This window comes from Strix aluco, chromosome 4 (genome assembly GCF_031877795.1).
Source record: "Strix aluco isolate bStrAlu1 chromosome 4, bStrAlu1.hap1, whole genome shotgun sequence".
Taxonomy (NCBI): Eukaryota; Metazoa; Chordata; class Aves; order Strigiformes; family Strigidae; genus Strix; species Strix aluco.
This window is the reverse complement of record NC_133934.1, coordinates 61424001-61439891: the sequence shown is the minus strand read 5'-3', so window position 1 is coordinate 61439891 and position 15891 is coordinate 61424001. Positions and strand designations below refer to the sequence as shown.

Sequence of the window (15891 nt, the reverse complement as noted above, 5' to 3'; positions counted from 1 at the left end):
TTTTGGATCAAAACCTTACTCAGTATAGTATTTAGATAACTTTTTAATAACTGTGTAAATATCACTCAGTAAATTAAATAATACAAGTTCTAATGATAATGCTTGTATTAATAGTCATCATATTTGACCATTTTGTACATGTTTCCCCTTTTATTTTGCCCCATTAAGAATGAACAAATGAGACATTTACCTTTAGGCATATAAATTGAAAAAACACCCTTTAAATGATCAAGAACACTAGAAATCTGGTAGTATTCCACCCTGCATATTTCAAAGGCATTAAATTAAAACATTTGAAGCAAACTTATCCACCAGTTCCAGCTGTTACCAGTGAGGATAAGGGAATTTTTTTTTTCTTCTATCAAAACAGTAAGTCTCAAAACTCTACTATGCTACTGAAAAATCCTATGGTCTAAATAGATTAGGATTCCCATTTCCATGGCACTCAAGAGACCAGCTCTTCTGCTGAGGGACAATGAATCACAAAAACTGTGATGAAAATATTTATGAAGCATGTTTTCAGCTGTTGTTTACTGTGTTGTAAACTTCCTTTCTACCCAGTCCTCTCATACTACTTATACAATTTGACTGTATTTTATATTTTTAATTCACATTATAAAGCAAAAAAAAAGCCTCTTTTAGCTAAGACCCTTTGTTTAAAAATTAAAAATTTTAAAAATTGCCAGGTTCCTGCCCAATCTGCTAAGTAAGGGCACAGCTGAGTACATTTAGATACCAGCAAGAACCCCCAGCATTGCAGAGATGCTAAGCTTTGCAATTGTATTAAAACTGAATATCCATTCTGAAGCAGACATTTAACTATCATATTCTGAAATAAACACTTGTAATCTAAGTGTCAAGAGACAGCCTGACATATCTTGAGTCCACAGAGCAGCCAGGAGTTCTAAAAGAAACCAGTGTTGGAAAACAGCCAAGGATTGTCACTAACAAAGAGTTCTGAGTATCTCCCAGAGAAAAGGAAAGTATTTCTATTACAGAGTAAGTCCACAACAGAGTGAAAACAGAGTCCCTGAACTGGCACCGTGTGAACCAGGCACATCCCCAGCATGCTGGAAAAATACACTCACCTTGTCCACAATGCAGATCTGCTTCTTGCTTTGTACATCAAGAATTTCCACTTCAAAGTAAGTGATTTTTGAATGTTTGAGTACTGGTGGTGATTTGAGATGGCCAGCAGAGAGCACAAGCTGAGAGAAGTTGAAAAAAGAGCGTGTGTCATTGTGGGACATGGACAGAGCTCCTCCATGAGCTGCAAGATCCCTCTTGTGTTCTGGAGCACTGGGTTTCTGCCTCCTGTGCATGGTGTGACCCAGCAGTAGCAACTGTCATATCAACAGGGGACAGATCCAGGGGGAAAATGTTTCCTCCCTGCATCAGTTAAATACAATCACAGACTGACGAGACATGAAAGGTCAAGTGGCATTCCATTTTAAGACTACTGTCTTATTTAGCAGGAGTGAAAACAATGGCTCTGTAATCCATGTCTATATTTAACCCGCTATTGTGATGTGCTGTATTGCTGCTGCTTTTATTTTCTTTTTCTTTAAACTAGCATTTGAAACAACAGAACTAGAGTTTCCTCTATTAGAAGGCAGCAGATCCTGAAATTCCAGAGCCCCAAAGGATTCAAATGAATGCAGCAGATTCCACTGTTATCTACTGAGACAGATGTTTAAAAGTGTCCACATATACTCATATGTGTAGGTGTGTGTATATACATACAGGTGTGTGTTTATGTATGCACCCTTAGCATGTATGTACAAGATTATGTCAGATGTCATCTATTCTAGAAATATTTGCTAACAAAATGCCAGGAGTTCATCACCAAAGTTTAGGGGTTACTTGCAAATATAGAGATGATCTCATACGTGCTTGTATTTAGTACTATGAACTCTGTTATTTAATGGGGTAGAGCTTTCCTTGCAGCTCTGCCAGGGGAACTCAACTGAAGTAAAGGAAATTATAACCATAAAGGCAGTAATTCAGGGCTTGGATCATTTTACTATTTTCTTATTCTTTCCTGACCATTAATTTTCACAATGAAAGTCTGCAGCAAAACAAAACTAGCCTTAATGATAAAAATAAGGATTACTTAAAACAACATTTTTTCTCTAAAACTGCTTCCCCAAGCCTTGTTTAAACTTCACTTTTCCTTGTATGACTTTTGATTTAATAGAACTAGCAGCACTTTTCCACCCTGAGATTCTCCCTAGATTTCCCTGGACTGCCTAGGATTAGTGTGTTAGAAGGGCACCACAGATTTCTGCAGACAGCTCTTTCCAGGAGAAACACAGAGTAAGTTCTGAATACATTTCTACATGGTAGAACCTCAGGGCAACCACAATAACTATTACAAAAATTATATAGGTTTGTTACACTAAGGAAATTTAAGTGAAAAAAACCTTCCACAAGGGACCACAACTAATACACCCTCTGGGAGGCAGGGTGGAAACAGAACAGGTCTCTTTTCTTTGATTCTGCTATAACTTACAGAAAATTTAGTGGTCACCAGATCTTGTCTAGTAACACATGTCAAGAAGCTCTGTGAAATAATGGAAAAACTCATTGATTAGTTGTTGCAAGAATTAAGAGTGAGGGGGACCCCCAAAGGAAGTCAATTTCCAAACTAAAGCTCCTCTCCTGACAATATTCACAGATATGGTCATCTTCATGAGTTATCTAGTTGCTGTTGAAGGAATAATCCATGCTACATCAAGTTGTATATGTGCTTAAGTTCTGGAGAATCAAGCCTGCATGCATAAAATGCGTTCTGTTTATAGACATGGAAAAGACATAAGAGAAGGAAACAGCAAATTAGCAGGGGCTGAACTCATGGACAGGTCTGAGCTCAGTGGTAACAGGACTGGGCATTTGAAATTACAAAATACTTGCAATGCCAAGAGCTGGTCTAATTTATATATGATTCTTTAGCCAGTTGTTCTGACTAAAGAGGCTAACCCCACCTCATAACTATGATGCTTTATGTCCATATGACATGTCAAACTTCTTTGTAGCTAAGGTCTGAGAGAGAAGTCCCTGTTACTTGTTGATAGTCATGAAGCCTTTGAATGCCTTCACTGGATTTGTTATAGGAAAGCTCGCTCTGACTGTTATGCAGATGTATAACAATAGTGGTCACCTAATCAAATAACGATTTAATTTTGGCTATTCTGAAATCAGTTAGTGTTTTGCCATTGATGCAAAACAAGTCAGCATCTAAAGAAAAAAATTGTTAGACATGAACAAGATGATACTGTGATCAAAGAAGTACATCTGTCTCTGAGTTTAGATGAAAGGTATGCAAGGAACTGACACCTTGGTGGAGTCAATACAGCAAGCAGAAATTCTGGTATGAGCTAGTCAGAACACAGAGAAACAAATCATTGGCTAACTGTAAGGAGCTTGCTAAAAACAGCCAGGTAAAGACCACAGAACACACAGGTCCTAAATTCCAAGTGTGAGATACACTTATCTGAACAGACTACTGTAAGGAAACTGTATAAACTGCTGTGCAAAAGATGAGACAAACTGATATATCCCCTTTCAGCTGTAAAATCTATGAATCAGTGAGCTGTAATAGCATATATATTAATAAATTTCTAAATTTATTTCAATTCAAAAGCAATAAAGAATAATATTGATCATCATGGCTAATTTCTGTGTATATAAGGAACTGGTGTTACAGTCATTACTGTGGGTATAATGTTATTTAAAATGCTAACATCTGAGCTGCTGCTTCTGAAAAAAAGCTTTTGATTTAATGCAGACATTTACATTTTCAGAATTTTATTACTGACCAAGGAATACTTGAATTCTGAACCAATTCCAGGAAAATGCTTACAAAAATATTTTTATACTTTTTCAGTCTAAACTAATCGTATGCAATTTCAAGATTTATACACACAACAATCTTTATAGAGCCAAATACTTTGCTGGCATAAACTAGCAGGGCTTCCCTGAAGGTGACCGGCCCCTTCCTCACTGTATTAAATTAAATTAGGATTAGACTGCAGCACCATGTTTACAGCAACCATATTACTTGCATATAAGGTGGGTGAGAGCTACTCCACCAAAAATAATCATGGATAGAGTTAGCACTGATAACCTAAGCTCTGAAAGGGAGATGCATAAAAGCAGTGAAGATTTTGCCATTAATGTGACAAGTGCTGCACTTGCTTAAAATGACATCAACAGGTTTGGATGTTCTGGCTCAATATGAAGTAATTCAGCCCGTTGTATGTAGAAGTGCATACAGAAGAGAAACATTAATTACTGGACAAAAGGCACATCTTCCCTTTCAATGCAGTTATATGTACCTCATCTCAATCCCTAACACTGGAGATGGAGATTCTCAGCACATGGGCACAAGCGATCAGTCCTATGGTGAGATTTATTGATCCATATTACATGGGTACAAGCTGCTGTTCCCGGAGCTGTGTCAGGGCTAGTAGCCAGCAGTCACCAAGTCCCTGACCTCAGCTTCATTCTGGGACTCAGAGGAGTCAAAGAGCACTCAGCAAGAATTAAATCATCTCTGACAGCTTCAACTCACACTGAATTTCCTGCCATATAAGGGGCCAATATTTTTGAGGGGCCACAAGAATGGGCATAACTCTTCTCAAACTGTGGCTCTACCTCCTCTCCTCACTTGGCTGACATGAGCCGTTTTGCAGACAGGCAGGCATTTTGTTAAGCCATCCTTCTGAAAGACACTTTTTCCAGGAGGGAGGGAATGCCTGCCCCTAAAGCATGCAGCACGGCCATTATTCCTGGTTAACTGAACTGCTGGTATTTTCACAACAAAAGCAACACCTGTAGTGGACTTTTTGCACTCTTCTAATACAGTATCCTGAAACAAGCATCAACCTGTGCAGGTCATGACAAAACAGGTAACAAAGCACTGGGCAGGGACTACAACTTAGCATTCAGTTTCTGCTCATGACACTGATTTCCTGTGAGGTGTTAAGGAACTGCTGTTTTTCAGGCTTTTCCCTTCCCCTTCCACATGCCTTCTCTGCATGAGGCTCTCTTGCACTGTGCATTTTGCAGACAGCCTCACACAAAGGGATTTCTCAAGATCTCAGCTGGGGCTTTAAGGTGCTTCTGAAGTTCCTTTTAATCTTTGGTCATGTTTTCTACTCATCCTTCCCCGAAGAACTGTTCACCTCCTTTCAGTCTGCAGAATGTCAACTGTTAAGTCAGCAGCAGAGGGTCACTTCTGTCAGTCCAGATGCTTGTCAGCAGCCCCTCACACATCACTTTTTATCCCACGCACTTTGAATGCTTGGTGGAAGCAGGGTTATTCCTTTCTCACCAGCTTAGTGATGCCAAAAAACTGAACAATGTCCCCAGGACACAAGACTCCAGAGCCCAAAGTATGTAGAATTTGGTACCACAGGCTATGCAGCCTAAAGCAAAGCAGATATCCCAAGGTCACACATACTCATTTCAGTGTCCCATTTTTGGAGATTCTGCCATTCTTTTTCCTGAGGAAAGAGACGCTGAGACCAAGTGCTCAACTGTGTTACAAACAAGCAGTGAGATCCCCTTGCTAAAGGAGGTCTGAACCAATATGTTCAGGTGGTACGTACCACGCCCCATGGCCTCACCACCCTTGTTCAGTATCTGTGCAGCCCATACGCCTGGTACTGTGCTTGATCTAATCAGCGCTCCTCCACATCTCCCCATTTCAATCTTGGATTTAATGTTTTCCAGAGACAGGCAGGAGTGTAGCTGTGCTTTCAGTCTCTTTTTACTGAGCTGTCCAAGGAAGGATTTAAGAACCTAATATCGTGTACTCATTTGGAAAAACACTGACAATATTTGTTTGTCTGGCTCCTGGCTTCATCTGGCTGAGAGTTTAGGAACAGGTTTACCAGTTTATTTTGGGGGCTAATGCTGTCAAATATTTGGTTTGATTCTGTTATCCATATAATATTAGTAACAACTAGAATGCATTTCTGAAGCATAGCAGAAATTGAAGCATGTGAGCCCAGCTGTTAGAAATGAAGAACATAGACCTAAGATTGCAGTGTATAGTATGTGAAATTTGATACTGTTATTCCCAAATACTGTTTATAAAGGCTGCATGGTAAAAAAAATAAAAGAAAAAATCTGCATAATAGACCTCTGGGATTTCTTTGCCTGCACATGCCTACCCTTAGCAGCCTCAAAATCAATTTAAAGCATTCTATCTACATGTGCATACACACAAAAAGCCACTTAGAATCTGGTCCACGGCATTACTACTAAAACTACTTGGGTACTTTAATTTTCTCTCTTGAAGCTAAATCTCTTAACAAATAAGTAATGGATAGGATAGAAAGGCACAGAAGGAGAGCGCACTGACTCTGTAACACAAAACAATCGTAAAGATATTTTAAATAATGCTGAAGTCAGAACTAGACCTCATCTGTGCTAAGGGACAGAGCAAGAGTGATATACATCCATGTTCCTCCCCTTCAGCTACACTGGCAGGGCTCCTCAGCAAAGGATGACAGCCTTTTTAACCCTGTGAGCTGCGCAGTGGAAAATTACACAGCCAAAAGCCACAAGCCTCAAACCACATCCTTCAGAGGGTATGAGAAGGGACAGTCCAGGGAACAGCTAGCAAGCAGGGTCCAGAGATCTCTAGTGCCCACCTTGTCCCTGAAGGAGAAGTTTTTACCACTGACTATCACTGCCAGCTGTTTAAAATCTCACTCTAATAGCCTAGCTTTATCCTTCTGGCTTTGAAAACTGAAATGTTGACTTTAAGCTTTGGTGTGGGTGGTGCAAATTAGAAGCAAACTCACAGTGCAAATCAAATCCAAAGCCGATGCTTATTTTATCCCCCACAGATATCCACAAGAGATATAAGAGAAATAAACAAAGCCAACAGACAGGCACAGTAATTCTATCTGCTAGAAGTAGAAAGTGAAACCTCCACCCCCAGCCCCTGTCGCACACAAACACACACCTACTTCTCTACCAAAATAAGTACAGCGTGATACAGAGCCCAAATCTGATGACAGTCAGGATATATTATAAAAGACAGCTGTTGAAATGCAACATAGAAGGAGCCTGAGGAGATGCTCCTGGTGATGAAGAGGCCCAAAGGAATCTTTGTAGGTGACCTGCTAAATCAATCTTTTAATGTTATTGAGAATAAATAACATATTTACAGATGTGCAGCTGAGAATTTTCAGTTCTTGTTTAAATTATAGAATCGTAGAATCATAGAATGGTTTGGGTTGGAAGGGACCTTAAAGACCATCTAGTTCCAACCTCCCCTGCCATGGGCAGGGACACCTTCCACTAGACCGGGTTGCTCAAAGCCCCGTCCAACCTGACCTTGAACACTTCCAGGGAGGGGGCAGCCTCAGCTTCTCTGGGCAACCTGTTCCAGCATCTCACCACCTTCACAGTAAAGGATTTCTTCCTTCTATCAAATCTAAATCTACCCTCTTTCAGTTTAAAACCATTACCCCTTGTCCTATCACTACACTCCCTGATATAGAGTCCCTCCCCATCTTTCCTGCAGGCCCCCTTTAAGTACTGGAAGGCTGCTATATGGTCTCCCCAGAGCCTTCTCTTCTTCAGACTGAACAACCCCAACTCTCTCAGCCTGTCCTCATAAGGGAGGTGCTCCAGCCCCCTGATCATCTTTGTGGCCTCCTCTGGACTGGCTTGAGCAGGTCCATGTCTTTCTTATGTTGGGGGCCTCAGAGCTGGACACAGGACTGCAGGTGGGGTCACACCAGAGCAGAGTAGAAGGGGAGAATCCCCTCCCTTGACCTGCTGCCCACACTTCTCTTGACACAGCCCAGGATACCGTTGGCTTTCTGGGCTGTGAGCGCCCATTGCTGGCTCATAGTCAGTCTTCCATCCACTAATACCCCAAGTCCTTCTCTGCAGGGCTGCTCTCAATCCACTCATGGCCCAGCCTGTATTTGTGCTTGGGATTGCCTCAACCCACATGCAGGACCTTGCACTTGGCCTTGCTGAACTTCATGAGGTTTGCACAAGCCCACCTCTCAAGCCTGTCCAGGTCCCTCTGGATGGTACATCCCTTCCCTCCAGCGTGTCGACCACACCACACAGCTTGGTGTTGTTGGCAAACTTGCTGAGGGTGCACTTGATCCCACTGTCCATGTCTCCAACAAAGATGTTAAATAAACAGCGCTGGTCCCAACACCAACCCCTGAGGAACACCACTTGTCACTGCTCTCCACTTGGACATCAAGCTGTTGATGGCAACTCTTTGAGTGTGACTCTCCAGCCAATTCCTTACCCACTGAGTGGTTCATCAATCAAATCCATGTCTCTCCCATTTACAGACAAGGATGTCATGCGTGACAGTGTCAAATGCTTCGCAAAAATTGTGCTATTCCTGATGTTATTAACTCATTATTTGAGGCCTGTGATGGTCTTTTCCACTAAATACATGGCATTTGGAAGTACGTGACTATGTGAAATGCTATGTGAAATGTCTTTTTTTTTAAAACTTACATATTTTCTTATTCATTTTCACTTAGGTAAATGTGTAGCCCTTAGAAACATAGAGGAATGTCTGAAAACTTGAACTCACAAGGTCTAGAAACAAAGATACTTTTCAAAACAGAGTCTGTGATTTTTAAGACAGTCTTGGCATTTTCCAGACAATCAGACAGGGAGATTAACACTTTTCATGTTTAAGTCCTTACACAGACAATATGCTTTGTACCCCATTGTTCCTTTGAGGCAAACAGTAGAAATCAGTATTAGAAAGCAGACCACCCAAACTTGTTCAAGAACTACTTTTAAGGAAAATTCCATTAACCTTTACCTGCAGAATTTTCCCTACAGCGTTACACTCACCCTCCTTTAGCATTTCCTTAAGCAGCCTTTGCCTTTCAATGACAAGAAGTGTTTCCATACATCGGCCTCAATATGCTGTGACATCCTGTTACTGCATCATCAATTCTGCCCAATAAAACAGCACCTCAATTAACAAAGGTTAGAAACTTGCTTCCAAATGTTTGGCTTCATTGCAGTGTTTCACAATAGGCTTTGTGCACTCTTATGCACCATTGCTTACTTGAGGAAAGCCACTGGGATGGGCTCCCTGTCAATCTCAGCACCCATACTCATGCTCAGCAGCAAAACAAGCAACAAGGCAACATCTAGGTGGATGAGAGTCCTCAAAGCATGGACAGGCAGAAAGTTTCCATGTATTTCGTTGTGGCTTTATGTTATCATGCCACTTCACAGTGTAAAGAGAGAGGACTGAGCAGATTAATGAAGGACAGGTGCTGATACCATGTACTTTGCAGCAGTGTAAGCTTACTTCATGTCCTCACTTAATTTCAACAGTGTATATGTATTACTGACAGCATTTTTTTAATCCCCCTCCAAGAACATATCCTGATGAGATAATGGATTGTAATTTCACAGGGTAAGATCAAGTAACCACATTATCGGAAGCTGATCAACCACTAAGTAAGGATGATGAAAAGAAATACAGTAAGGCAAAGCCAGTTTTCACAAATGGCAGCAGTACAGAACTGGCAAATTCATGCTCTTACAGCTGAGATTAAATGCATCTTTCTTTTGTGCAAAACTATTATGTGCAAGATGAAGTTGGAGTCACTTGGAATAGTTTCAGGAAAACAAAACATTGTTCAAATATACAGTTTTCATTGACACTGAAGCACTTAAAAAGATTTACCCATTCCGATGAAAAGATTTTGAGGTTCAGAACAATTTGATCTCTCTAATAATTTCTGACCAGTAGGAGGGAAGAACAACCTTGACTAGAACACCCACAGATTCCTAAAGGAGCTATTTCAACAGAAAAATATTCAAAAGGTTTTGTTTGCTAATGTAGAATGTATAAAAATCCTGAAACCTCAGTAATTGTCACAAAATATAATCATGGTCTTTCAGACAGTTCTACCCAGAGATATGTTAAAAAAGTTTACAATGACAAAAAGAAATCTAACTCCTGTTTTACAATCCTTCTTTTTTGTCTGAAGTTCTTGGGGTGATTGGTCTTTTATTACTTTTGAAATGTTATGTGTTATTTCTTCTCATGCAAGAAGCCAAATTGTTCTCAGTCTTTTTCATTTCAGGGCTTCATTAATTAGGTTCCTGAAACATCTGTCAGCATAACCTCCTTCTTTCACAAACTTCCAAGTCTTCAGAAAAGTTGCCATTTAGTATGACATTTTTAATATTCAGGCTCAGCCTGAAAATTATTCTTGAGCTAAAAGAAAAATGATTGGTCTTTTTTTACATTCTTTTTGTGACTAAAAAATATTCTTGTGACATCTTTCTCTCAAAGCAGAATGATTTTGAGAAACAGCAGAATTCCTGAAAACTTGGAATTAGACAAGTGAACAAAAGAAGATTTTATTTCATTAGAACTGTTGTTCAGTGCCAGGTTTTTTCAAGCTTGAAATGTTTGGAAATATGTTTCCATGGAGCAAAATTAAAAAACAAAGGCAAGTATGCTCAGACTGAAGTACTCTTATTTTTTTCTAATTCTTTCTCCTGTTTAGACTCTTCTGCCTATACAGCTAAATCATCTGCCCCAGACTACTACCACTGTCAGTAATGACCTTGATGAAGAAATGACCCTACCCCAATTTGGGTATTGTCCTGGGCTATTTAGTGCCTTCTGTTTCATGTTTTGACCATTATTTCTGCCAAGACTGCATCAGAGACCAGGGTCTCCTCACTAGTGTTGTTTAAAACAGTACAGGAAATCTATATTTAAGGCACAACAAGAAACCCAGTCTTTATTTGTACTTCAGAAGTAGAAAGAAGTTTCACCTGAGATCAGATCATTTTTCTGCTAGGGCTGGGGCCAGGTCCAGCATGAGCAGCAGTGCTCAGCCAGGCAGTTCTGCTTGCAGCAAGTTTAGGTGAAGATGTCACTGACTTGCTACCTCCAATTTAGCAGGATCATGTGCTCAAGATTACCACCTCATCAAACCTGCCATCCTCACAGCACTTGGAGCCACCACACACCCCAAAATAAAACCTGCTTTTTATCAGGAAATCCAGCCAGACTGGAGGATAGTGACAGAATCAAGGTAAATAGTAGCTCCATGGAGAGCCCAGTGGCACATCCATGTGTGCCGTGCTGAATCGTGAGAGCTGGCTGTCACAAGCTAGTTGAGCAACCCAGCCCTTTCACTCATGCCTAAACATCGTAAGGATCCAGAAACCAGGCACAGAAGGACCTGCCTCCTGACTACCTCTCTCTTCTTGGAGACCACCCAGCAGATCAGGCTCTTGAGTCCCTGTTTAACTTCAAAGGACAAGATCCAGGTAAGTACTCCATGCTGAGACACTTGTCTCCCCTACACAAGGTACAGGGTAACTCTGGTAGCTCAGCACTGGACTCTGAATACCTCTCCAGGTCCTGCACGCCTCAGAGCAGTGCTGCAGCACTTGGGTCCCTTTTAGGATCTGGCCTGTGCTCTCATGCTCCATGCCACAAGTTTGTACTTTGAGGAGAAGGAACTGACCCATAGAGGAAGTGAGCTGCCCGCAGACATAAAGTTGATGAATCTCAGTATGGTGTCAGAGCATCCTGCCACACACAAGAGGATGGAGCCTGTGCGAGCTCCAGGCCTCCCCTCACTTCCATTGTTAACCACCAAAAAGAAGTGCAGACACAAACAAACAAGTGTGCATTTCATCTATGTAATGGTAGTATATCACACAGAAACCTGGAACAGTTTGAGAAGAACAGGATTTTAAACTTGAGCTCCAAGAAAAATAGTAGTGTTTGCTCCAGACTTGCTTTTGTGGCTTCTTGTAAAACACTTGTATTTCCACCTGGCTGTCTGTTGCTGGCACATCCCAATTTATTCATGGTTTTTGTTTTATCACACCAACATTGGCACAGAAGCATTTTAAAGTAAAATTTGCTTCTGTGCAGCACAGTTGGCAGGGAAGAAAGCACTAATTTGTGTGAAGTTTGCAATGCACAGACTTCCCTTGTCCTGTAGGAAATCAGAAAGGAGAGAGGCTTGCTGCTTATATTAGGTAGCATGTGACAACTCAGCGGTAAGTAGTTTGGCTCCGAGGACAAGCAAAGCCAGAGCAGATGGTTACCATAGTAGACTGTAAAACCTTGACAGGAACCGATATGTAAGCTCAGGCTGCCAAAAGACAACACTTGTTGCTTGACATGTTAGGACAACAGCATATCACTCAACACCTCTGGAGTCTGAGTTCCAGTTTAACAGCTCCTAGTCAAGAATGACTGTGACCAGCCTGCAAACAATGTCAGGACAACTACTGTGTGGTTACATCCAGCTGTCAGAATTATCTTTGCTTTAAAAAAAACAAAACTGATGCTGCTTGTAGGCTGACAACTGTCTCGGTAAAGCATTCCTGAAATTTCCATAGCCATCCTGGGGGCAGGGTCATACAGATAGATGTGACAAGGAGAGCCATGACATTTAACAGTCTGGGAAGCAACGCTGGAGGATTACAGGTAAGATATCAGCATGCCTCACCAGGACTTCCCGTTGTAGAAGGCAACTCAGATCCACAGACAGCTTCAAAAGTGCTGTAAAATAAAGCTCCTGGGTAGAAACAATGTCCTCCCTCTATACCCAACTGTAGGAAGTACCCTAAAAGGCTGAAGGTGCTGCTCATTTATAAGGGTGAAATGAAGGAACATTCAGCATCACATCTGCAATCATCCAGGGCTAGAACTTTACCAGTGGAAAGGGAAAATCCACAGTTGTCTAACAGGACTTGATGCAGTTATTGCTAGTTCCACAAGCTGATGAGATACAGAAATTATTTTTTTTTCTTTTACAAATAGGGAAACTCTCCCAAGAACCCTGGCTTACCTTTGCTATCTTACATCATGAGACTTAAGTATGTCTGTATTCAAAGAGACCCATTCCCATCAGACAGGTTGCTAAACATCCTCTACAGCCTTAAATAATTGGTCCTGCGTCCTATCTGAAAAGCAATGAGGTATAGCTTTGCTTTTTCTTTCCAGACCATCAGCTATTTTTCCATGTGCCCAGGACCTCAAGCTGTCAGACATTTGGCAAACCATGTACTGCTGCAGATGTACTTAGACAGAGTCCTTGTGTACTGCTCTATCGTGCTGACTGGGAGGTGTGAGTTGATGAGGGTTACTCGCTATGCATGCGTGAGAGCCACACTGTACTTTCACAGTCTCTGTCTCTTTCTGTCTCTTCAGAGCTGCAGACAACTGTGGTCATCACTGCCATACAAAAGACCCCGCTCCAACTTGCCTTCTGCTGCGACTTTCCACCGAGAGCAAACCACATACAAGCACCACAGATGCTGTATCTGAGTCCATCCAGTTTAGCGGTCTTTGTGCCAGAGCTCTTGGCTTTAGGTCAGCCCCAGAGGAACTGGCTGTGCCTGCAAGTTTCTTTACAGATAAAGAACCTGCTTTGCTGTTGCTGCTTGTTAATACAGAGGAATTAGGAGTTTCATTCTGTTCTCAAAAAAACTGATTTTGCATGCAAAAGCACAACAGCCAAGAACAGACACAGAAGATAACTACTAAAGGGACTTGATCACTGTTGCAGTTTTTCTTTGTAGGTTTAGCTATTAGAGCACCCAGCTGCAATGTGAACTGTTGGTGCATACAATTTTAGTAATTAAAAAATATTGACATATTGCAAAGCCTCAGGTTTCTAATGAATATTTGAATTCACAGCTCTTCTCTGAATTCACAGTACTTAGAGCAAAGCAGACTGGCAACTGGTGTCAGCTTCCTGTAAGCTAAGCACAGCACTATCTACATAGAGGGAACCACAAACTCTACCTTGAAATATTTCTTTCAGAGCACTCCCTTAGCAGGCTAACACCCATTTAAACTTTTAAATACTGGGTTTTTCAGCCAGAATAAAAATACAGCTTTAACGAATATGGCCAGAAAAGAAGTTTCTCTTTAAGTTTCTCCCAGAAAACATTTCTGTTTTCAGCTGTAGCACTCAAAGGTAAAAAAGAATCTGTCAGAACAGGAACATAGCAACCATCTTGCTTTTGCATGGCTTACCAGAAGGTAAGGATGAAGTAACTTCTGCTTGTTCTGCTTTTATATTTTTTGTTATTGTATGTTAAGTACTGCAGCATACCTTTTCAAAACACTCCCAAACAAAGTGAGAGTTCTTTTACGCACAGCAGAGGCCCCAGGAACACCACACACAGAGCCCAGCAGGTCCCCTGTTGTAGCTGACACACAGGCTGAACTCATTGCCAGTCGTGCACTGTGCAGACCTGTGAACCTGTCGGATCAGGAGACAGGCTGAGCTCCTCAGGCCCATGCCTTAAGTTAGCACTGCTGAGATGCTGATAAAGAAGTAGTCAGACATCTTCACCAGCAAAATCCTTAAAGGTTATTTTAATAATGTTCTGTGTATTGCTAAAGGGCAACTTCTGAGCCAAAAGTTAATGGTTTCCTACTTGATGCTCACTGGACTTTGAGAGGAAAGCATTTCGGTATCAGTAGTTCCTCACATGGATATACTTTCCCAGCTCTCCCTCCCAAAATGCAGCACAAAAAGGGAAAATCTTCAGCAGCATGTGCCTCAATTGCAATAGCTCTGTCAGCCTTGTCTCAAAGAAGCTGAAGTACTGTTTACATCTTTCCCTCCTGAAATACAACAACTGATGGAAACAGTACAGGACAATATAAAAGTGCCAGTGAAACATCTGTAACTACTTCAAAACAACAGAACAAGCAAGAGTCATTAGTAAGACTACTGAAACCTACAAATTAAATTATATATTTCTTCCCTGAGGAAAATGGGAGATTGAGCATCACAAACTATTCCAGAGGAAAAGACCATCTGGGCAGAATTTTGAAAATCACAGCAAGTGCATTAGCATGGACTGGGCATTTGGCCAGAGGGAGCTTACCAAAAACTGAAGGCCTCAGGAGGCTCAGCGGACAGTGACCTGGAGGCTGAGCTCAGAAAAAACACAAACTGAAATGAAACTGCAGCAACCACAAGAAACTTGGTTTTGGTTGAACACTTACATGTTTATGTCCTTCATTAAAAGTATCTGAATGAAGAACTTAAAATTGAGTATTTTGAAACCTTAAAAAGATAGTAACATTTTATGGGATAAAAGGTTTAGAGAGATTTTGGTTTAGTTATCGTCTCATTCAGATTTTAGTCTCTTAGAAATGAATAAAATACAGCTATTCATACCATCCAGCACAGGAAACTGCTTTTTGTACCTTTCCTACACACATAGTGGACAGATGGTAAATCAAGGCACCTAAATCAGGCCCTTTTCTGTGGAGTTGCGTGCTTAAGGTTGGGTTCTCTGAATATCATTCTTTACGTCCACCATCAGAAACTTGCAAGGAATGAAAGCTCTGCTTTCTGATCCACTTTAGTCACTGCACGGCCTAAATTTTGGGATTAGCAGACTTTTCAGAAAAGGTAGGCAGGGATCCAGTCAAGCTGTAGGCAATCAGAAACTCTACCTTAGATTTCAGCTACAAAAAGCCTTCCAGTAGCACAGGATTCCCACTAGACTTAATACAAGTTACTACCCTGTTCTGCAAGCAGTGAACATGCATATCTGTCACCAGAGAGGGAAGCACAAGGCCACTATTCCAACGTTAACACTTGCAGACAAGCCTTTTATTATGAAAACATCTGCATAAATCTGTTAGCCCCAGCACATTTATTGTCATTCCTTAGTGGGTAACCAAGATCAAGATCTGGCCTTTCATTTTCAGCCCACAGTCCAATTAACAACAGATACATATATCAAATAAAAGCCTATTTTGAGAGATGATTTTTAAAGATGGGTATTTATAATTTTGTTCGCAGAGTGGTTTAATTCATGTTTATTAAACTCCATGAAAGTTGCTGTATAAGA

General features: G+C 41.1%; 1 protein-coding gene and 1 long non-coding RNA gene across 7 annotated transcripts in view; one reads left to right on the top strand and one right to left on the bottom strand.

Annotated features, from left to right (window-relative positions):
• The window catches only part of TECRL (trans-2,3-enoyl-CoA reductase like), a 75213-nt gene extending 73813 nt beyond the window's left edge, over nt 1–1400 (bottom strand). For 2 of the 6 annotated variants that reach the window (XM_074823316.1, XM_074823315.1), the window contains exon 1: nt 1089–1400. In XM_074823316.1, coding sequence (XP_074679417.1) covers nt 1089–1322 — 234 coding nt within the window. In that variant the 5' untranslated portion in view covers nt 1323–1400. The remainder of the gene's footprint in view (nt 1–1088) is intronic. The other 4 variants (XM_074823319.1, XM_074823318.1, XM_074823314.1 and 1 more) reach the window with 3 other exon arrangements.
• Nucleotides 1010–13674, top strand: LOC141923026 (uncharacterized). Its single transcript, XR_012623164.1, has 3 exons — nt 1010–1145; nt 10542–11316; nt 13220–13674. It is a non-coding gene; the product is annotated as an uncharacterized LOC141923026 (long non-coding RNA).
• The last annotated feature ends 2217 nt before the right edge of the window (nt 13675–15891 follow it).